This window comes from Cetorhinus maximus, chromosome 16 (assembly GCF_964194155.1).
Source record: "Cetorhinus maximus chromosome 16, sCetMax3.hap1.1, whole genome shotgun sequence".
NCBI lineage: Eukaryota > Metazoa > Chordata > Chondrichthyes > Lamniformes > Cetorhinidae > Cetorhinus > Cetorhinus maximus.
Genome location: NC_135894.1, coordinates 95,978,012 through 96,002,597, shown reverse-complemented (window position 1 = coordinate 96,002,597; position 24,586 = coordinate 95,978,012). Strand labels below are relative to the sequence as shown.

Below are 24,586 nucleotides of genomic sequence, written 5' to 3'. Positions count from 1 at the left end.
CAAAATTATTTCATTGGCCGTAAACCACTTTGGGACATACTGAGGCCGTGAAAGGCAGTAAATTCATGCTCTCTATTTCTTGAATTGAATGGCAGAGCAGGCTTGAGGGACTGAAAGGACTCCTTCTGTTCCAGTGTCCCAATCACACACAGGTTGAAGAGGGAGTTGGGGGAAGAGTTCTTGTACCCTCGTGGGTACCAGACAAAAACTAAGCTGAGTGGTCTTGGGGCAAAGGGCAGAAACAGGGTCAGTGATAGGCTCGCACACAGGGGTAGCGAGTTTGGGATGGAGCGGGAGGTGGAAATGTCACAGCGGGGACTCTTAAAAAAAGTGTTACTGTGGAGAGATACCGGAGCCTTGCCCTCTCATTTAGCCTGTCCCTTACCTGACCTGGGACAACATCCCTCACCTTTTCAAGTAGAAATAAACAAAAACAAAAATAATGACTTATTGTGCTGCAGCTGAAGAATGAAGACAACAGCTTTGTCCTTTTGACAGCTCTGCTCCTTTGGACCTGCAGGTCATGGATACCCTCATTATCCTGTGTGAGTCCCATCATTACAATGTGATTCTGACAGCTACCATGGTGCAGCTTATGATACCATTAATGGAAATGACTTGACCGCACATTTCAAACAGTATCTCTTCTACACCGTTACTGTGTTACCCACTGGGCGTGTTAAACACAGCTCTAAGGCTTGCTCAGTGTCATCATTCGCAATCGCTGGAGCAGGAACAAAGACTCCCCCCCCACCCCATTCACTTTGCCCTATCAAGCTGTGCTGGCTGCATGCCACTAATTGGAACCCATTTACAGGCAACAAAAACTGAAAAGAGAGAAAAGAAATAATATTTGCAATAAAATTGCAGCTAGTTAACTTTGTGATGCAAAGAAAGAAAAAGGAGAACTTGCATTTACACAATGGTTCTCATGATCCCAGGACATCCCAAAGTTCTTTACAGCCAATGAGGTGTAGTCACAGTTGTAATGTGGGAAATGTGGGTGCCATTTGAACACAGCAATTTCCCACAAAAACTAATGTGATATTGACTGGAAAATGTGTTTTAGTGGCAGTGGTTGAGGGATGAATATTATCCAGGGATAACTCCACTACTCTTCTTCAAAATAGTCCCATGTGATCATTCGTGTCCATTAAGAGGGCAGATAGGGCCTTGTTTTACATCTCATCTGAAAGACAGCACATCCAACAGTACTTCACTGGGAGTGTCAGCCTAAATGCATCACATTCTTGCCGTGATATGCTTTCAAGGGAGTGCAAATGTAGGATCGTACTCAGAAATATTCTCATGCCATACGACTGAGGGATGGATCATATCAGACTATCATGCCCACATCATATTTAAACTTTTGCATGTTAGTCAATGAGCGACACTAGTGAAGTTCCTTTGTATGGAGGATAGCGGATAGGAAAATCCAAGGAAAGGAACTGAGAACTCACCTTTCCCCCGCCCTTTCCAGAACAAATAAAATATTTGCCAAGTACCAATGTTAAATACCGAGACTTCTCATGCTAACTCTATAACGTTCAGAATCATTGAATATTTACAACACAAGAAGAGGCCATTTGGCCCATTGAGCCTATGCCAGCTCTCTACAATAGCAATTTAGCCAGTTCTATATCCCAGTTTTTTCCACATAGCCTTGGAATTATTTTCTCTTCAGGAATTCCCTTTTGTAAGCCTTGATTGATTCTGGCTGCACCAAATCCTCAGGCAGTGCATTTCAGATGCTAACCACCCTTTTTAAAAATTTATTTCATGGGATTTGGGTGTCACTGGGTAAACCAGCATTTATTTCCCACCTCTAATTGCCCTTGGGAAGTTGGTGGTTAGCTCCCTTCTTGAACTGCTGCAGTCCATGTGACATGGCAGACCAGTTAAAAATATAACCATGGGATCCAGGGAGTGTAGCAAGCTGAATACAAAATTGGTTCAGTGGCAGAAAACAAAGGCTAATTGTTGATGGATGTTTTTGCAACTGGAAGGCTACCAGTGGGGTTCCTCAGGGTTCAGTATTAGGCTCCCTGTTTTTTATGGTCCATATTAATGATTTGGATTTAAATGTAGTGGGAATGATCAAGAAGCTTGCAGGCGACACAAAAATTGGCTGTGTGGCTGATAGTGAGGACAATAGCTGTAGACGGCAGGAAGAGATGAATGGAGTAATCAGATGGGCAGAAAAGTAGCAAATGGAATTCAACCCAGAGAATAGTGAGGTGATGCATTTGAGGAGGTCAAACAAGACAAGGGAATACACAATAAAAGGGAGGATGCTGACAGGTGTAGAGGAAGTGGGAGACCTTGAAGTGAATGTCCCCAGGTCCCTGAAGATAGCGGGACAGGTTAATAAGATGGTTAAGAAGACATATGGAATCCTTCCATTTATTAGCTGAGACATAGAATATAAGAGTAGGGAGGTTATACTGGAACTATATAAAACATTAGTTCAACCACAACTTGACTACTGTGTGCAGTTCTGGTCACCTCATTACAGAAAGGATGTAATTGCATTAGAGAGGGTACAGAGGAGATTTACAAGGATGTTACCAGGTCTGGAAAATTGCAGTTATGAGGAAAGATTGGATAGGCTGGAGTTGTTCTCCTTGGAACAGAGAAGGCTGAGGGGAGATTTTATTGAGATGTACAAAATTGTGAGGGGCCTGGATAGAGTGGATAAGAAGTACTTATTTACTTTAGCCTCTGAGAGGTCAGTGACTAGGGGGCACAGATTTAAAGTGATTGGTAGAAGGATTAGAGGGGAGAGGAGGAAAATATTTTCACCCTGAGGGTTGTAGGGGTCTGGAACTCACTGCTTGAAAGAAACCCTTAACGTATTGAAAAGGTGTCTGGATATGCACCTCAAGTGCCACTTGCCACTTGTTACTTGCCACCTGCAGGGCTACGGACCAAATGCTGGAAAGTGGGATTAGGCTGAGTGGTTCGTTTTTCAACTGGAGCAGGCACTATGGGCCAAGTGGCCTCTTTCTGCACCATAAATTTTCCATGATTCTAGCTAGTGTAGGTACACCCACAGTGCTTTTAGGGAGGGAGTCCCAGGATTTTGACCCAGTGACGGTGAAGGAACGGTGAAATATTTCCAAGTCAGGATGGTGAGTGGCTTGGAGGGAAACTTGCAGGTGGTGGTATTCCCATCAATCTGCTGCCCTTGTCCTTCTAGATGGTAGTGGTTGCAGGTTTGGAAGATACTGTTGAAGGAGCCTTAGTGGGACGCTGCAATGCATCTTTCAGATGGTACACATTGCAGCCACTGTGCGTTGGTGGTGGATGGGGCGCCAATCAAATGTGTTGCATTGTCCTGTATGGTGTTGAGCTTCTTGAGTGTTGTTGGAGCTGCATTCATCCAGACAAGTGGAGACTATTCTATCACACTCCTGACTTATGCTTTGTAGATGATGGACAGGCTTTGAGGAGTCAGGGGGTGAGCTACTTGTTGCAGGATTCCTAGCCTCTGACCTGCTCTTGTAGCCACAGTATTTATGTGGCTGGTCCAGTTCAGTTTCTGGTCAATGATGACCCCAGGGTGTTGATAATGGGGGTTTCTGCGATGGTAATGCCAGTGAATGTAAAGGGGAGATAGTTAGATTCTCTCTTGTTGGAGATAGTCATTGTCTAGCACTTGTGAGGCATGAATGTTACTTGCCACTATCAGCCCAATGTTGAATGTTGGCCAGGTCTTGCTGCATATGGGCACAGACTGAGGCAGCTGAAGATAGTTGGGCTGAGGACACTACCCTGAGGAACTCCTGCAGTCCTGGAACTGAGATGATTGACCTCTAACAACCACAATCATCTTCCTTTGTGCTAGGTATGACTCCAACTAGTGATGAATTTTCCCCGTTTCCCATTGACTCTAGTTTTGCTAGGGCTCCTTGATACCACAGTCAAATGCTACCTTTATGTCAAGGGCAGTCACTCTCACCTCACCTCGGGAGCTCAGCTGAGTAAAAGTTTTGTTTCCTCATGTTGCCTCTGGTACTTTTCCCAAGTGCCTTAAATCTGTGTCCTCTTGTTATTGGCCCTTCTGCCACTGAAAAAGGATTCTCCTTAACTACCCTATCCAAATTCTTCAAGATATTGAACATTTCTATCAAATCTCCCATTAATCTTTTCTGCTCTAAGGAGAGCAGCCCTAGTTTCTCCAGTCTCTCCAAGTATTTAAAGCCTTTCTTCCCTGGTACTGTTCTAGTGAATCTCCTCTGCACATTCTCTAAGGCCTTGACATCCTTTCTAAAATTTGTGTCAGGATTGGTCACATGCTTCAGCTAGGGTCTCGCATGACATGTCTCTCAAGGGGCAAGATCAGCAGGGATGTAATTGGGAGGGGCAGAGCTATGGCTGGAAGTGGCTCAATGCTTTAATATTTCCCCTGGCTCCAAACCCAGCTCTCGGGAGCAGCCTCCAGCGCTTGTTTGCTCGCTCAGAGGGATAGAAGAAACTAACCCCAACATTCACGGCATGTGTTGTTGTTATTCATAATCCACTTGCACAAAGGACACATGAAACAAGTGGTAAATCTCCATTTTATATACAATTGGCCGAACATCTGTTTTAGCCAAGCCTGAACATGTGTGGGGGAGCCCTGATCAACATGATGGAGAATGAGAGCACACACGTTGTCCGCAATGTGGGATTATTAAGGAGCCCATTTTATGTCCATTAAACTTGTGCAGCATGAACCATTTTTTATGCCACTGATCTTTCCCACACTGCACTTATATGAAAATAGTGTTAACAGCTGATTCAGGTGGAGTGCACTGATGTTTCATGCACTGTGACTGCATATGAGGCTGGTACATGAAGTCTCATTGATCACACGCTTTATTCTGTCTGGGCACCAGTCAGGGTAAAAGAGTTAGAGCAAAGATCATCACTACATTTCACTCCGCCTAAGAGCTCTATCATTATTTGGTTCTGGCTGGGATCTTTCAGCTCAACAGGCAAGTTCCACTGATGTCGGTACTTTGTCCACAGATAGCCCACAAGCGATAAAGCCATTACTGGAAGTGATTTAGTTGCCGCTGTCATGCAGGGCTTCTTGATGTCTGCCATTCTGACACAAAGAACTCCAGTCTATATCAGGAACCCATTAGGCTGTGATCCTTAATGACAGTAATGACATTGCAGATGAATGCTTTTCAGCTTGAACGTAGCAGTGTTAAGCACGCTATGCTGCCTTGATTGCCAAGATCCTTGTCAACCACACAGCAAAAGCTCAAATGTTGGGGCGGTCCAGTTGAATTATTGTCCTTTTTTTAAGAGAAAGCTCAGGCAGCAGTGAAGCTTTAATCGTAAAGAGGGGAAGATCCACAAGCTCCTCAAAGGCTTGGTTGACAAAGTCACTTGTAACTGAGCCATAGAGAGATTAAGCCTCAGATTAGATTCCTGATCTACAATAATAGCAACAACTTGTATTTATATAGCTTATTTGACATAATAGAAATGATCCAAGGCACTGAACTGAAACACATGAGAAGATATCAGGAAAGGTGACCAAAAGCTTGGTCAAGGAGGTAGTTGATAAGGAGCAAAAGCTGAAAAGAGGGTAAAGAGATGGAGAGGCTTAGGGAAGGAATTTCAGAGCTTAGGGCCAGGTAGCTAAAGGCTACCACCAAAGAATGAAATTAAGGTTGGAGGTTGGGAAAGAGTCCAGAGCTGGAAGAGTTCAGAGATCTTGGAAGGTTTAGGGCTGGACAAGGTTATAGAGATAGGGAGGGTGAAGGCCTTTGAGCGATTTGAACATGAGTTTGAGAACTTTAAATCTGAGGCATTTCCAGACCGGGAGCCAATGTAGGTAAGTGAGCACGGGAGTGATAGGTTATGGGCAAGTTATGATATGGAAGGCAAAGATTTGGTGTCTGTATTAAGTTAGCTCATCTCAGTTGGGATGGTAGCCGAACTTCTACAATTGGCTGTCGAGGCCCTTAATCTTGGGAGTGGAGAAAACCATCTGGGATTCTCATTCCTGATCATTACATCTTGAGATCCAAATATTGAATGAGAATGGGACTGGCTTTGCAGTTGATGCTTGTCTCTCAAGGTCAAATATCCAGACAAGAAGAATTGTCAAGGCTCAAAATGCCTTAGGGCAGCTGGAAGCTGTGGCATTTACACAATCAGTCATCAAGCCTTTCGGAAAATAAAATTAGATAGAAAATCAGCAAAAAAAACCTCAAGGCAATGGTTGAACACAAGATCATTCTTAAAGCGGAATGTAAGTTCATCAGAAGTGGTACTTCGACAAAGAAAGAGAGACAGAAAGACAGACAGACTTGCACTATTTATGACACTCCAAAGTACTTCAAGACCAATGAAGTACTTTCGAAGTGCAGTTACTGTTGTAATGCTGAAAACATGGCAGTCTATTTGTGCACTCCCAGTGTGATAATAACCAGAGAATCTGTTTCTGTGATTCATTGTTCAAGGAGGAGAGAGAAAATTAGAGTGTTGGAGTAGTTTGCGGAAAGATTTCCAGCGTTTAGGGCACAGGCAGCTGAAGATGTGGCTGCCAATGCTGGTGTAATTAAAATCAAGCATGGGCAAAAGGCCAGAACTGACACAGCACAGAGATCTTCAAAAGTACTTCATAGGCTGTGAAGCACTTTGAGATTTCTTTCCTTCCTTCCTCCCTCCCCGCCCCTCTCACTCTCATCTCAAGTGACCTTACATTCTGCTTCAAGAAATAACTTGCATTTAATCACTGCCTTAAGCCCAGGCCATTGGACTTTAAAGGATCAATTACATATTGTATGGGCCAGGGGATATGTTAGTATTCTGGTAGGAGGTGATTAAATGGACCAAAAGGCCTTCATCATCCAAACCTACCTCTTGTCTCATTGTTTTGTCACACAGACTGTAATAGATAAGCAGAAGCTACAGACATTCTAGGAGAACTTGGGATGAGGTATAGGCATGGTGCTGATCAGACAAAAAAATAAACGGGCAACAAAATTAATCTACGTGACCCTGGAGACTTCAAGGAGAAAATAGAATTCACCGCAAAACTGAGGCAGTCAAAAATATTGGCTTTTAATTCTGCTGTAGCATGGCATCTGTCACTAGCCACGCTTGCCCTTGCGCATTTAGGTTTTTCAATACTTTGTGTGGCAAGTTAGGAGCTCGTAATGGAGCAGTGAGGGAAATAGAGCACCTGGGACCTGAATAAACAGGGCCAGTGGCTGGGTATCTCCTGAGGTAATCTAACTGAAGGACTGTGAAATTAACGGCACAAGGGGCTGAGAAGACAATGGCCTGAATTTTTCAGGCGGGGGGGCGACGCTGAGCTGATCACCGACTGCCCATTGGCTCCATGCTGCCATTTCACACGGGCGCCAATTAAGACCCGCCCAGCATAATACGTGAGACACAGCGCTCAGCACTACCTGTGCAGGCGGGGGGAAAGAGGGAGAGTCGGGGCCAGCCGCTCTTTTGAGCTTGCACGCGAAAGAGCGCTTCAATCTCCCTGACGCACGGAGCTTCCTCAGGGAGACTGAATCGATATCGAAATAATTAAATAAAGGGTTGAAAAATTTATTTAAACATGTCCCCTCATGTGACTGTGTCACATCAGATGGGACATATTTTTATATTTAGGAAATGATTTTTTATTTATTTAATAAAAGCTTTAGGAAACCTCATCCCGCTTGGCCTTTTCACCTGCCCGCCAACCTTTTTAGGTTGGACGGGCAGCGTTACCAATGACATCAATTAGTTTCTGAATGGCCTTAATAGGCCGTTAACATATCGGTGGGTGGTGCACAGACGGCTCTGGCGTGCGTCCGCTGAACGAAATATCGTGGGACTGCGCGATGACATCAGGACGCACACCCGACATCATTGCACGCCATTTTACGTGTCGGCGTGCTGGGCCCACCCCCGCACGCTGACAGAAAATTCCTGCCCAATGCAAATTAGAGTAGGCAAGGTCGGTATCAAAATCAGGTACAGAAAGAGATAGTAAGAGAGAATTGAAAGAACAATTGGATTTCGAGAGTGTGTGGAAAAGTGTATTTAAAGAAATCTCCAGCAATTAAACCTGAAGGAATGAGACCCCACATTTGTAATATTTAATTTTCAGTGCCAACGAGGCTGATTGTCAGTAAGTAACAGTTATTGTGCCATTAGAGGGATATTTAGGGCGGAATCATCCCAGGTTTGCACTAAGTGCGGCAGTGGGCGGGAGAAACGATGTTTTGTCCACTGGCTGCAATGGCGGCTTCTCACGCCGTAACGTCCAAATCCAGCCACATTAATTATGCATTCCCAGGGATACACCATATAGATGGTGGGCAAGCTCTCATTCACCCGCCATGCCATCACCTAGCTGTTTCACCACGCCGGGCACCATATTTAAAGTGCAGCAATGTGCACACCTCTAAGTGCTTCCAGCCCATGACTGATGCAAAGAAGACATGGCCCCGAAAGGCAAGAAAATTGCAGCTGCCCCCGCCCCCCCCACCCCTGGTTTAACAACGTGTCTCTCGAGCACCTTTTGGACACAGTGGAGGCCCGCTGCGATGTATTCTACATTTGCTCTGGTTGCAGGATGGGCAGCAGCATCACTAATCCAGCGCAGGGGGTGGTGGCAGCGGCAGTCAGTGCCAATGCCATGCAAAAGAGGATAGGCAACCAATACCGCTACAGGATGAATAGTCTTATCTGGTCCACCAGGGTGAGTCACTCTTCTCATCACTCTCAACTCACACCTTCACAAACCCATCTACTGGGATCTCACTCCTCAAGGGACAACACCACTAACTCTCGCACACACCCTCACATCTTCCTCAGGCTCATATCCTCTGGAGCTCGCGTCCTCATCCCGTCCATGTTTCCTCTCACCACACAAACATTCCACTGTCCTGCTCACACTCTCTCCATCTGTTTTCATGCAGGAGAAGCTGGCTCACATCAGCAGGGAGAGGTCCCAGACCAGGGGTGGAGTGGCCCACATTAGGACCCACACTCACTTTGGGGAGTGTGCCATTGCGCTGACTCGTGAAGATGTGGGCTGTGCCTATGGCAACGGTGAGGTCGGCGGTGAACACCCACGTGAGGATCCTACACCACATCATCCCTCTCTCAACGCAAATATGAGTGCTCTCTCTCTTGCATTTGATTTTGTTGCCAAGCACTAATTATCTCTACCCGGGTTCACAGGGAGCTCTGCCAAGTGACCAACACCCTCAGCCAGCCAGTCCCTCAGCTCCATCCATGTCCTCACCTCCAGCCAAGTGGACTTCTCCTCCATTGAAGAGCTGGAAATAAGCAGCTTGGAAGACCTGTCACAGCGCTTACCCACACCCTGCACCAGTACAGAGACACACACCTCAGTGAGACCTAGATCTAGAGCAGGCTCAGATTCACAATCTGGTGGTCACCACATGGACACGTGTCCGCAGCAGGAGGAGGCAGCTTCAGCCGAGCTCCCCGGCAGGAGGAGGACTGCTGGGGAAGAGGCATCTGTGAGGCCTGGGTCAGATGACGAGCCTCTGGATTCAGCCTTCCAGCTCATCCTGGAGAGTCAGCAGAAGGTGGGGGAACATAACGCAGAGCTGTTGGAAGCCCTCAACAGAGTGGCTCGCTGAATCAGAGGAATGCGTCCGCCTGCTCTCTGACGAAGTGCTGCCCACAAGTGTGTGTATGGAGGTCTCCATGGGGAGGATGGCGTACGCCATCCAGCAGAACATGGAGATGTGGGCAGACCTGCACTCCATCATGGTAACCATGGGTAAGGTCCTGCAGTGCCGAAGCGAGAGGGAAACGGGGCACCTCGATGCCCCTGCCCAGGTGCTACTTCTCCTCAAGGAGTCAGGCCTGGGCCCTCAGGCACCCGAAGGGAGGAGAAGCGGCAACTGGACACTGGACACCCTTGGATCATCCACTCAGGAATCCCAGAGGCTGTCTGCTCCCACCCCCCCCACCGAGTCCCCTTTGCCTTTCGCTACCACAGAAGGAACAGCTGGCCTACAGGAGGACAGCCAAAGCAAGCCTGGGCCCCCATGGCCTCGGACCTCCAGAGGACCCACACCAAGCGCAGCAGAGGCAACAGGGCCAACCATTGCACCATAAGACCATAAGGCACAGTGGCAGAATTAGGCTATTCGGCCCCTCGAGTCTGCTCTGCCATTCAATGAGATCATGGCTGATCTGATAATCCTCAACTCCAATTTCCTGCCTTTTCCCCATAACCCTTGATTCCCTTACTGATTAAAAATCTGTCTATCTCAACACAGGCTGCACATTGGGCCTCCACCCCTGCTGTAGATGTCAGGGCAGCAACTAGAAGTCTAAGGCGTTCAAAAGTTAAGAAATTCTGATCACAGTTGGTTGGACAGGTGAACACATTTTGTCACTTTACAATCTGGAAATATATTCACTTTCATTGAATAATGTGTAATGGTGTCTTTCAGCTCCATTGACAGGCTTTGCAAGCCTTCCGACTGCATCCCCCTCCACCCCCACTAGCCGTTCAACTGCACACAGCCGGCCCACGAGTGATTCTGGAGGGAGCAGTATGTGTCTGGCAAGGCCTTTCGGAGCCTCGTGCAAGCATTCACCCACGCACGCAGACCCTTCCCGTATCACACTCATCTCAACGTCCTGAGCATTTTGAATGCTTCCTGCTGGGGTTCTCTTCCAGTTGTCCATCTGAGCTGACCGGCATCTCCGCCCATCCACTGATCACACTTCCTTGCAGCGCCTGATCTTTCCCACCACGACTCTCGTTTCACTACAGTTTTTCTTTCACTCCCCAGTCCTTTCCCCTCCCCGAGCCACACATTTCCTTTCCCCCATCATTGTCAACTCCCCTAGAATCACCTTTCACCTCCCCTTTGTGGCCTACCAGGTGAATGTGCACGTTCCCATCCTTCCTGAAAATCCCACCACCATCCACATTAACCCCCCCTGACTACCTTCTTCCCATCCCCAGGATCCCTGTCTGCCTCTGAGACCCCACCAGCCACCCTCACTGTCCCTTCTACTGATACTGTCACTGGGGGGGGGTTGAGGTTGCAGGGGGACAAAGGTGTCGGGGGGGTGAGGTTGGAGGCGGAGGGACTACAGGGGAGGAGGAGGTAATGGGAGAGAAGACGGCAAGTGGGGAGGTCGATGTAAGGGATAGGTGGAAGGTGGAAGAGAAGGATTTTGGAGGAGGGAAGGAGTTCAGGGGGAGGAAGGAGTAGGGGGGGAAGGAAGGAGTGTGGAGAGGGGACGGAGTCCAGGGGGAGGAAGGGGTCCAAGGGGAGGAAGGAGTGCGGAGAGGAGAGGGAGTCCAGAGGGATAAGGAGTCAACCCTCACTTCCCAGACCTTCCTCACCCGCACCCCCCCGGTACATCTTCCTCTCCCAAACACAGCTGGACCTTCCTCTCCACCCCCTCGACCATCATTCATTGTGAGCAGACCCTCTACGGTGATTTTCCACCTTCTGTGAGCTGCTTCGCGGCAGAGCCATGTCCATGGGAATCAAACCAGCATGGCCATGAGCGTCCCTCCAGGGTCCTGGTGCTGTCGGGCTCCAGCATCTTATGCTCCACGGATGTCCGCAGTGTGAGCAAGGCCCTGGCGGTAAGCCCCGACTTCTGCATGTCACAGTTTTCAAGATGTAAGAACATAATAAATAGGAACAGGAGTAGACCATTCAGCCCCTTGCGCCATTCAATAAGATCATGGCTGATCTTGTGTTTCGATTTCCACATTCCCATCTAGCCCCGATAACCTTTGATTCCCTTGCCTAACAAGAATCTACCTCTGCCTTAAAAATATTCAATGATCCTGCCTCCACCACCACGTGTTCTGCATCGGCGTATTTTCGATATCCAGGACTATCCAGCGTGGGGGGATGATTCCAGCGGGATGGCTTTACAATGATGTACAGATGTATTACAAAGAGGTTCCCGCTGTCTGATGCTGGGGAAATGTGGCCCACCATGACTGTGCAGAGCGCAACATTGCGAAACCGATTTTTGGCCTTCTCGCCATACTGTCCGCCCACGCCGCCGAACCTGCCCGATGCCAGCGGGCATGGAAAATCCCACCCTTCGACTGGAATGCCACTCTCTGCGTTAGTATCCAATGTCCAAGTTCAGAAACTTCACACCATTCAATGTATTTCAACAGTGAGTCAGGCAGCCAGATGCCGTTTTTGGGAAGCTAATGGTGGAGCTGTGTGACTCGGACTCTAACTTTGGAAATTCATGTTTAGCCACCCATCTGCATCATGGCTGAAGCTGTCAGTCCGTTTCCTCACAAAGAACTGAGGGCACCATTCATCTCGCTGCTATTTTCGAGTGCAGAATCTGACTCATTGCGCAGCTTAACATTAGAATGGTAATGTGATTCCACAGATATAAGTCCCTTAAAGTATCCCTGCTGGGGATTTTTGACTACACAAAGGTAATGATCCTCTAATCAAGGTGTTGGCTCTCTTGCCTCTTAATCAGAATGTCGTAAGTTCAAAACCTATCCAAGGGTCTTGAGCACGTAAAGTAGACCGACACTTGAGTGCAGTACTGAGAGAGGGCTGAAGTGTTGGAGGTGCAGTTGTTTGGATGGGACTTTAAAACCCTGGCTCCATCTGCCCTCTCAGGTGGACATAAAAGATGCCATGACACTATTTTTAAAAAAAAGCAGGAGAGCAAGGTGCCCTGGCTAAAATTTATTCCTCAACGAATATCATTAAAACAACAAATTATCTAATAATTACCAGATTTCTATTTGTGGGACATTGCAGTGCTCAAACTGCCTATCGCATTTCTGCCTTTAATAGTGACTACATTGGCTATAGTACTTCAGGAGGGACGGTCCTTATTCTGAGCACTTTGGAGTCCAAGATTTGAGTCCTGAAACTGTACCCAATGACACTTATTCAGCGTTCATAGAAACACAGAATCAAAGAATGAAAGAGCACAGAATATGAATATTTGATCCAAGTAGTCTGCGTCATTTCTTTGGACGAATTATTAAATTCTCAAATTGGACTCGGTCTTTCAATATTTATCCTTTTGAACGTCACTACTGTAATTTGCAATCTGCTTCCACCGCTCTTTTAGGCATCACATTCCAAAACATAATGACTTGCTACATGAAAAAAAACTTCTCATCTTGTCTCTGATTCTTTTGCCAATCACCTTCAACCTGTATCCCCTGGTTACCAACCATCCTTTTTTAAAAATTCATTCACGGGATGTAGGCTTCGCTGGCTGGGCCAGCATTTATTGCCCATCCCTAGGTGCCCTTGAGAAGGTGGTGGTGAGCTGCCTTCCTGAACCGCTGCAGTCCACGTGGTGTAGGTACACCCACAGTGCTGTTAGGGAGGGAGTTCCAGGATTTTGACCCAGCGGCAGTGAAGGAACGGTGATATATTTCCAAGTCAGGATGGTGATTGGCTTGGAGGGGAACTTCCAGGTGGTGGCGTTCCCATCTATCTGCTGCCCTTGTCCTTCTAGATGTAGTGGCCGTGGGTTTGCTACTGAAATCAGTTTTTCCTTTGTTACTTTGTCAGAAACCCTCATATTTTGAACATTTCTATAAAATCTCCCCTTAACCTTCTCTTCCCTAAGGAGAACAACCCCACTTGACTGAAGTCCCACATCCCTACTGCCATTCTAGTAAATCTCTTCCTCACCCTCTCTAAAGCCTTGACATCGTTCCTACTTGTGGTGCCCAGAAATAGATACAATATTCCAACTGAGACCTAACTCATGTTTCATACTCCACGGACTGGATTATACACTTTCCCGCCAGTGGATCTGAAGGCTGGGAGGGGCACATAAAATCTAGCAGGCATCGTAACTGCCCACCTACCTATCAGCCCCGGCCCCCATTTCAATTAAACGGGGCACGGGGGAGCTGCCTGCCCTTGTACCTATTGAGGCCCACCGCATGCAGCAAGTCCAACAGCTTTAGTTACGCGAGGTGGTGTCAGGCAAGGAGAGTGGGAACTTCCTTTGAGGCATTTCCCCCTGGCAATTGGTCACCCACCACCCCCCCCCTCCCAACTTTCACCCTCGCACCCCCTGGCCTCTCGAATCTGGCCCCTCCACCTCTATCACCTGAACTTGACCCCCCTGCCAGGGCCTGCCAGACCTACCTGGTCCCTCCTCAGACAGTAGGACTGCCGGTAATCTTATCATTGGCTACTGGTCCTGGTGGCGCTCGAGAGAGAGAGAGAGGGGTGGAAGCCCAACCTCCAAACAATTAATGCTGCTCCCAGTGTTAAATGGCTACAGGGTAGCCATCGGGATTGTGGGTGGGCACCCCCTGATACTGGGGACACAGAGGCTACGACAGCCAGTTAAATCCAGCTCTATATCTGTTTATAAAGATCACCTATGCCCTTTTAACAGTCTCCTCAATTTGTCCTGTTACCTTCAAAGATTTATGTACATACACCCCCAGGTTTCAATGTTTCTGCAATTGTATATATTTCCTCTCCTTTCTTGCAATCAAAATGTATAATTTATACTCCTCTGCATTAAATTGTAGTTGCAATGTGTCCGCCCATTTTACCAGTCTGCTTCCATCCTCCTGTTACTATCCTCCTCACTCTTTACTACCCCCTTCTGAGTTTCATGTCATTCCCCTCATTTGTTTGGACAGTGTACAAAATAAAAGCTTCTTCTCTGATAGTCATTGCTTTCCTCACTTCCACTCTACAGTTACTATCTTATGGTCCTAGTTTAAAACACCTTTCCATGTATAAGCCTATACCCTTCAAAATTTGTAGGGTGAATCCTCATTTGACCTTATTACAGCCTTGATTCAAACACAGACAAAAGAGCTAAACTCCCGAGGTGAGGTGAGAGTGACTGCACTTGACATCAAGGCAGCATTTGACCAAGTGTGGCATCAAGGAGCCCTAGCAAAACTGGAGTCAACGGGAATCTGGGGGAAAACTCTCCACTGGCTGGAGTCATACCTAGCAAGATGGTTGTGGTTGTTGGAAGTCAATCATCTCAGCTCCAGGACATCGCTGCAGGAGTTCCTCGGGGTAGTGCCCTCAGCCCAACCATCTTCAGCTGCTTCATCAATGACCTTCCTTCCATCATAAGGTCAGAAGTGGGGATGTTCATTGATGATTGTATAATGTTCAGTACCATTCGCGGCTCCTCAGATACTGAAACATTTCGTGAATGCAGGAAACCCTGGACAATCTCCAGGATGGGCTGACAAGTGGCAGGTAACATTTGCACCACACAAGTGCCAAGCAATGACCATCTCCAAGAAGAATCTAACCACTGCCCCGTGACATTCAGTGGCATTACCATCGTTGAATTCACCATCAACATCCTGGGGGTTACCATTGACCAGAAACTGAACTGGACCAGCCATAGAAATACTGTGGCTACAAGAGCAGGTCAGAGACTGGGAATCCCACGATGAGTAACTCATCCCCTGACTCTCCAAAGTCCGCCCACCACCTGCAAGGCACAAGTCAGGAGTGTGATGGAATACTTTCCACTTGCCTGGATGAGTGCAGCTCCCACAACACTCAAGAAGCTTTACACCATCCAGGACAAAGCAGTTCACATGATTGGCACGCCATCCACAAACATTCACTCCCTCCACCACTGATGCACAGTAGTAGGTTCAATGAAGCATTCAGAAGGGAATTAGACTATTATCTGAAAAGGAAGAATGTGCAGGGTTACAGGGAAAAGGTGGGTGAATGCACCAGGTGAATTGCTCATTCGGAGAGCTGGTACAACACGATGGGTCAAATGGCCACATTCTGTGCTGTAATAATTGTGATCCTGTGATTTGTATCGAGTTGCAAATGTCTACCATGAATGGTGTGGCAGGTAGAAGGGCTTTTTCCTGGCTTCAAGGCTCCTGCACAAACCAGTTGCTCCCAGGCATGGATGGAGTAGTAAACATTCCTATTGGAATACAACATCACTTGGAGAATGAGCAGAGGCCAGTCAGAGTGGGTCAAACTGCAGGAAGAGGGAGGAGAAGGAGGTGGAAAGCTCTCAGCAGGAGGCCATATCTGCAAAGGAGCATTACTTCTACCTGAACCTCAGTGAGGAACAGTGTGTGAGATATCTGTGCTTCAGTAAGCCCTGTTATCTGCCACGAGCTGAATGGATAGAGGCACAAGGATAAGGGAAAGTAGAAGTAAGAGCAACATGTTTACTCCATCTGCATCTTGTAAATCAGAAGATAATGTGGGATGAGGAGGGAGTGAGATGTGAAAAGCAGGATTAGGAAGGAGAATATTGCCATCTTCAATAGCTTCTGCCCCACCGTTGGCTATGGCCTCAGCAATGAGCATCTCAGTAATGCCGAGCACCATCTTCTCCATGCAGGTAAGAATATGCAGCTGTACCTGTCCGACACCACTTAGCACCTGGCCCTTTGGTTGTGCATCAACTTGTTCTGGGAGAGGGAAGAATGTCAGTGAGTGGTACAGTGTGGCTGTCATGATTGAGTAGCTGTCAGTTTGTGTAATGTGTGAGATATGGGAATAAGGCTTGTAGCAGTGCTATGAATGTTAGCTATGAGTCCTGATTGATAGAGATTGGTGATAGATGAGTGATGGGTGGTGATTTGAGCTGTGTGTGTGGCTGGTGGTGCAGTTGTTGGGGTGTTGCATGTGAAGGTGCATTCATTGACCTTGACTAATCGTGTTGAGTTTATTGAATTTCTTGCAATACTGCATCAGATTCTCAGGACTTCTCAGGTCAGATTCACTGCCTGTATGACTACCAGAACCCGCTACAGCCACAATTCACCTCTCCTTTAAGAGATGCAGGCTAGCTTTAGCTGTTGCTAGCAAATTACGATTTTGGGATCCCCTACTGATGTGTGCATCAATGGTTAATGCCGGCTGCCTACAGGAATCGTTCAAATGAGCAGACCACACAAAGTTGGCATGGGTTACTTAACATCGTGATCCCCAAGCCAATTTTCAGGCCTATCTAACTTAGCACCCCAATGTTCCTGAGCTTTTCGCCCTCTATTTCACTCTCACACCATCCTCTTTCTATTTCACACTTACACCATCCTGCACACAGGATTTCACTCACTTACTTTGACTCCCATTGGAATTCACAGTTTTCCAGTCTCCCGAGTCTGCCTCGTTGACCTCCACTTGGTAATGATGGATTGGGACCCCACCGTGGGAATCAGGCTTGGTAAAGGAGATTCTTGCAATAGTCTGCGATACAGCGAGGACTCTCAAACCATATGGGCGGGAGGGGACAGCTGTAAAGAAAGGAGACACAACGTTATTTGACAGGAACTTGGATGGGAAAGCTCCGAGGAATGAAAAGAAATCAGCATCAATCATTTTTTTTTCAGTCTCTGCAGTGTCTCCCATCACGACTACATTTTGTCCATTGTCTTGGGAAACCTCTTGGCTGTTAATGGCTCAGCAGCAGCAGAGGTGCCAAATTGTCAGCCATGGCTCAGTGGGTGGAGCTCTTACTTCTGAGTCAGCGGGTTCTTGGTTCAGGACCCACTTCACACCTACAGGCACAAAACCCAGACTGGCATTTCAGTAAATTCTACATTGCTGGTGTGGTCTAGTAATAATGTCACTGGACTTGTAATTCCTTAATCCAGCCAATGTTCTGGGGGGCATAGGTTCAAATCATACCGCAGTTACTGGTGGAATTCCAATTCAATGAATTAATAAATCTGGGGAAAAGCTTTTAGCTTGGTAGACGGTCAGATGCCCGGCCCGCTCGAGCGCGAAATGATGCGCATTGGCGTCAGCCGAGCGTGCCGACGTCCGTGCGCAGTCGCGCGATAGTTCGGTCGGCGGGCGCGTGCCGGAGTCAGCAGCGCGCCTGCCAACAATTAAAACGCCATTAATGTTAAGGCCATTAAATAATCAATTAACTTCAATTTTTCGCTACCCGCCCGACCTAACTGTTGGCGGGCAGGTGAAAAGGCCAAGCAGCCTTTGCAATTTTTTTGGAAACCTCATCCAAAAGCAAATAAAAATAAAATAAAAGTCTTAAAATGTAATTAATAACATGTCCGTGCTCATGTGGCAGAGTCACAGGAGGGGGCATGTTTCATTACAATTTTCAAATCTTTATTTTTTTTTAATAACACTTCAGTCTGCACCCACCCCGCCACCCCACCTCCCCACCCGCCCCCCACCCCCCGCCCCCCCACCAAACACACAAGCAGCGCTAAACGCTGCCGCTCGCATTTCACGCTGGGTAGGCCTTAATTGGCCCACCAGCATGAAGTCGCAGTCCGGCTCCGATTGCGGGCGGCATTCAGCTTCCCGACAGCCCCCACCCACCCCCCACCCCGCGCCGAGCCTGCCCTACACGGGCTAAATTAAAAGCTCGTCTCAGTAAGTTGGCCATGGATTGTCATAAAAAAAGTTATTTGGTTCACTGGTTCCCTTTCGGGAAGGAAGCTTGCTTTCCTTAATTGCTCTGGCCTAACTCTGACCCATTGCAGTGTGGTTGACTCTTAACTGCCCTCTGAAATGGCTTAGCAAGCTACTCAGTTGGCCCAAACTGCTACTACCAGTGGTTCAGCAAGGCAGGTCACCCCCACTGTCTCAAGAGCAATTAGGGATGGACAACATAAGTTGGCCTTACCGATGATGCCAAATCCCATCAAAGAGTATATTTTAAAAAACTAGAGGTTCCATCTGCACTGTTAGAGGGGAATGACAGATCACATGGCACTAATTGATATGTGCAAGGGGTGTCTCCTGATGAACATTTAACCCTCAACAAGCACCACTAAAAATAGTTTAGTCCTTTATCTCATTGCCATATGTGGGATCTTGCTGTGCACCTATTGGCTAATGAGAGCACCTACAATGCAAAAGTCATTCTTTGGCTATGAAATATTTTTGTACAAGCTGACAATGTGAAAAAGGTCCTTATAAGAGTGCACGTTCTTCCTTAAACATATTGACTCATGAATTCCATATATAATTCAACTAACTGAATGAGTATTTGTGAAGGTTGTAAGATACTGAACTGACACACCTGTACATGTTGCAGCCTTACGAAATGTAATTCTATTCCCCTTACTACACCATCAGCAATAACTTGCATTTATACAGCTTCTTTAATGCAGGCGGATGTCCCAAGGCATTTTGCAGAAGCATTATCAAACAAAAATGAATGCCAAACCAAAGAAGGAAATATGAAGAGGGATTACTAAAATGCTTTGAGTACAGATCTATACGTATGCCTTCTTGTTACTGATTCAAAAATGAACCTTTAACAAATTTCTCTCTCAAATCATAGAATGATGTAACACAATCATTCAGCCTATTATGTCGGTGCTGGCTCTTTGAGTTATCCAATTAGTCCTTCTCTTTCCATGCAACTGTTTTCTGCTTCAAGTATTTATCCAAGTCCATCATTGGAAGTTACTACTGAATCTTCTTTGACCATCTTTTCTGGGAGTGCAATCTTGATCATAACAAATCCTTTCCGAATTCTCAAGATCCCTATTAGATTGCCCTTGACCTCCTCTGCACTGATATTCTTGCACAATGCTCCTTTTTCTCTAAAACAAAAACAGAATTACCTGGAAAAACTCAGCAGGTCTGGCAGCATCGGCGGAGAAGAAATCAGTTAACGTTTCGAGCCTTCATGGCCCTTCGGCAGAACTGGAGCATAGTTAGAAGAAGGGAGAAATATAAATTGGTTTAAGGTGGGGGGGGGGGGGGGGGGGGAGAGACACATTGAGGGTGTGGTGATTGTGGAGATGAGCAGATAATCAAAAGATGTCACAGACAAAAGGGTCAAAGAGGTGTTGAAGGTGGTGGTATTTGTCTGACAAAAGTGCTAATTAAGAATGGAAGACAGGATATTCAAAGTACAGCTCTAGTGGAGGTGGGGTGGAAAGACTAAAGGTTTTAGTTTTAGATTTAAAAATAATGGAAATAGGTGGGGAAAGAAGAATCTATATAGATTATTTAAAAAAAAGCGGGGGTGGGGGGAAGAAACGGGGTGGGGATGGGGGGAGGGGGAGTTTAAGATCTAAAGTTGTTGAATTCAATATTCAGCCCGGAGGGCTGTAAAGTGCCTAGTCGGAAGATGAGGTTAACTGATTTCTTCTCCGCCGATGCTGCCAGACCTGCTGAGTTTTTCCAGGTAATTCTGTTTTTGTTTTGGATTTCCAGCATCCGCAGTAGCTTTTAGCTTTTTGTTTTTATCTCCTTTTTCTCTGTACTGTTCTAATCTAACTGTTATGAAGATCTTTAAATAACATGTTTTATGTGGGTGCCAGGCTGTACTTGCAAAGCAGATTGAAAAAAGGATTCATAGAGTGTGGGAATAGATTGTGAAGCATGTGTAGAATGGGCTTGAAATACAATGCTTTTAAAATGACTTCTCCATTTATACTCCACGTTGACCTTCAGCAGTAATTGATGTCGCTGATTTCATTATGATTTCATTACACTCCTTTTCTCACTTTTTTCCCTGAAAGCATGCTATAAGGACACAAATATCAATTCCCCCATCAGCCAGACTGCATTGATAGTTTTGGTTGATTGGAGTCCACTATCCACAAAAGGCTTCCACGCTCATTGCCTCTGTGACATGTCCTGTGGACTATCTCTAAATCTGTGCTGCTCTGTAATTGACTGTAAACGTGTCTCACTGCTAGAATCAAACCAGAGATCTGCTGGCTCCTCCTTGTCACAAAACATCAATCTCATGGTCATTCTCAAAATCTGAACACTTCATAATCTTTCTGTGCATAAACAGGATCCAACAACATACAGTGTGAGGAGGAGGGGGATTACAGCCAAACTATTTTGTGCTGTGCCCATTAACCTACAGGGGAAAATGTCCTGGTGCCACTGCACCTAGAGTCCTTTTTGAGAACTTACACTGGAAAATCCAACTTTCTAATGTTAGCAGGCGAGAAATATTTTGAGAATCAGTGCATTTAGGCAAACCTATTCCTCTGGAACACTTAGTCTTGGGTTTGAGATCCTGGTCCTCAAATACTCTTTTCCTCAGTCAGCCGAAGGCTGAGCTGGCACATTGGAGGCGATGATGAATTTTGTCGCTTATGTCTGTCTTCATCGAGAGGTGGCTCCCAAGAGGTGGGCCATGTGGATCAAGTGTCAGTACAGGAACATTGGGGAATGATGATCATTGTATCATAATGTTTAGATTAGCTATGGAAAAGGACAAGGAGCAAGCTAGAGATTATTAATTGGAGGAAGGACAATTTCAGTGACGTGAGAATGGATCTGGTCCAGGTAAATTGGAATCAAAGTTGCCAATGAATTCTGCAATGGATCAACGGTCTGTCTTTAAAGAGGAGGTTGTTTGATACAGTCGAGTTACGTTCCCATGAGGGTGAAAGGTCAGGAAGCAAAGGACTCCCTCGATGACACAAGAGATAGAGGGTTGGATGAAGCAGAAGAAGCATGCATATGATAGATGCCATGTTGATAGTACAAGTCAGAATCAGGCTCAATATAGAAAGTTCAGAAGGGAAGTGAGAAAGGAAATAAGAAAGGCAAAGAGAGCATATGAGAAGTACTGACAGCTAAAATAAAAGGAAATGCAAAAGTCTACTTTGGACATTTAAATAGTAAGAGGAGAGAAAGAGGAGGGGTGGGGCAGATTAGGGGTTCACACGTGAAGACAGAGTGCACTAAATGAATACTTTGTATCAAGGAGAAGATGCTTTCCAAGTCATTGTGAGAGAGAAGATGGTCGAGGCATTGGAAGGACTAAAAATTGATAAAGAGGGGGTATTTGAAAAACTGAATAAATCACCAAGAGCAGATCAGATGCACCGGAGGATACTGAGGGAAGTAAGGGAGGAAATTCTGAGGCACTGTCCATAATCCTCCAATCCTCCTGAGATACAGGAGTGGTGTTAGATGACTGAAGAATTGTAGATGTTATATCTTTGTTCAAAAAAAGCTGTAAGGATAAACCCAAAAATTACTGGGCAGTCAATTTAATCTCAGTAGGAACAGAGAGGCCCTGTGCGGGTAAATGCACACAAGTTACTGAAGGTGGCAGGGCAGGCTGAGAAAGTTGTTAAAAAGGCATCAGGAATCCTAGATTCATAAATAGAGGAATAGAGTACAAAAGCGAGAAACGTGTAATGAACATATATAGAAGATTGGTTTGGCCTCAACCTTTTCTTAAATTTATACGTTTATGTCGCAGGTAAGGCCAGCATTTGTTGCCCTTGAACTAAGCAGCTTGCAAGGCTATTTCAGAGGCCAGTTAAGAGTCAATCATGTTGCTGAGGTCTGGAGTCAAATGTAGACCAGACCAGGTAAAGATGGCAGATTTCCTTTCCTAAAGGACATTAGCAAGCCACATTTGTTTTTACAACAATTGATTCATGGTCACTGTAGAAACATGCTTCTTAGTCAAACAAAGCAAACTTTATTTACACAAGGGCTTTCATGGCTGCCTGTGTCCAGCCGGCCCCTCGTATAGCCATGTTTTCCTAGGAAACCCCTCCCTCGAATTTATTCCCCACACTAGCCACACATTGGTTGAACAAATCACATAACCCCCTATTCACTGGAACTGGTCTTAAAGTGATAGTCATCATTCACCATTGCTGAAATTAGCTTTGTATTTCAGATTTATTAGTTAAATTTAAAATCCATCAGCTGTGGTGGTGGGATTTGAACCCATGCCCCCAAAGCATTAGCCTGGGTTTCCTGGAGTGACATTACCATCACACCACCATCACCACCTGGAGTATTATGACCAATTCTGGACACCACACTTCAGAAAGGAAGTGAAGGCTCTAGAGAAGGTGCAAAAAAGATCACAAGAATGGTTCCAGGGAAGAGGGACTTCAATTACATGGATAAATTGAAGAAGCTGGAGCCATTCTCCTTGGTGAAGAGAAGTTTGAGATGAGATTTGATAGAGGTGATTTGATTTGATCAAAATCATGAGGGGTCTGGACAGATTAGATTGAGAGAAATTGCTCTAATTGGCAGAAGAGTCTAGGACTGAAGAATGTCAATATGAGGTGAATGGCAAAAGAACCAACGGCAACATAAGGAAAAATCTTTTTACACAGCATGTGGTTAGGATCTGAAGTGTACTGCCTGAGAGTGTAGTGGAGGCAGATTCAATCATGACTTTAAAAAGGGAATTCGTTAAGCACGTGAAGAGAAAATATTTGCTGGACTACGGGGAACAAGCTGTAAAGTGGGGCTGGCTAATTTGCTTTTTGCAGACAGCCGGCACAATAGACCGAATGGCCTTCTTCCATGCTGTAACCATTCTATGATTCTATGATTCAGTGGTTTTCAGCTCTTGACCTTCCGCAGCAGGGAAAATCGTGTCATGATACAGTCAGGCCCTCATCACCTGGTCCATGAGCCAGATGAATATAAGGTCAAGTGAATATGTGAGATTCCACTGCATGGCTGAACAGTTTCTCAGACTTGTCATCAAAGCTAATTTAGACTACTTGTGTCCGGGCAATTCATCCATGCTTTTTGATGGCGTATCAAGTGCACAAGTATGCACAACATGAACCTTTAGCTATTTTACATGCACTCCGGAGAACACACTGAGGCTTTTTTTTCAAAGCAAGTTTGCTTTGAACCAGATGAAATAACTGCATGGGGGGGTGGGGGTGGGGGTACTGAGGAATTCTAAAGACATTTTACTTTGTGGTGTGATTTTTTTTTTTCTCGAATTAGTCACATTCTGCATGAACTTGAAATGTTAAGATTTCCTGTTAGGAAATTCACGCCACAGACTGGTCACTGGCTAATAACCTAACTGCAATATACAGTACGCGGGGAATAAAATGGAACTCTCCGCTCTGATCTGCTGCTATATGTTAGTCCCATGCAGCAGGAAGGTTTATTGGCCTCCATCCCTCTCCCTGACAAACTGTTGAAGCCTGAGTTTTCAATGGTGGTGTTGTATTTGGCCTCAAGACACCACATTTTTTGCTCATCGCTAAGATGCCTATTTCCACTTTTGTAGTATCACCCCGCTCAGTCCCTGCCTCAATCCATCTACTGCTGACATTCTCATCCTTTGTTCCGTATAGACTTGACTGTTCCAATGCCATACTTTTTACCCTCCAAAAACTTGGCCTCAGCCAAAATTCTGCTGCCTAAACCTTGCGTCGCACCAAGTCCCATCGTAACTGTGCTCCCTGACGTTTATTTTAAAATCCTCAAGCTTGATTGAAAATTTCTCCATGGCAACACCCCTCCCTACCTCTGTAATCTCCTCCAGCCCCACAGCCCTCATTTCATTTTTGCCTCTTGAGCTGCCCCAATTTCAATCACTCCACCACTGGTGTCTGTGCCTTCAACTGCCTAGGCTTTAAGCTCTGGGATTCCATCCTTAAACCTCACCACCTCCTTTAAGACACTCCTTAAAACTTACCTCTTTCACTAAGCTTTTTTTTAATCACGTGTCCTACAATCTCCACCACCTTCTCAAGGGCAGTTAGGGACGGGCAATAAATGCTGGCTTATCCAGTGACGTCCACATCGCGTAAATGAATTAAAAAAAAACCTCATTTTGTCTTGTCGTTCGGGGTCTTTTGTTTGATAACACTCCTATGAAGCATGATGGGACATTT

General features: G+C 46.1%; 1 protein-coding gene across 3 annotated transcripts in view; it reads right to left on the bottom strand.

The window, feature by feature from the left end:
- ncam2a (neural cell adhesion molecule 2a) overlaps positions 1 to 24,586 on the bottom strand; it is a 1,392,794-nt gene that overhangs the window by 249,823 nt on the left and 1,118,385 nt on the right. For all 3 annotated transcript variants that reach the window (XM_078560368.1, XM_078560369.1, XM_078560370.1), the window contains exon 12: positions 17,072 to 17,245. In XM_078560368.1, coding sequence (XP_078416494.1) covers positions 17,072 to 17,245 — 174 coding nt within the window. The remainder of the gene's footprint in view (positions 1 to 17,071; positions 17,246 to 24,586) is intronic.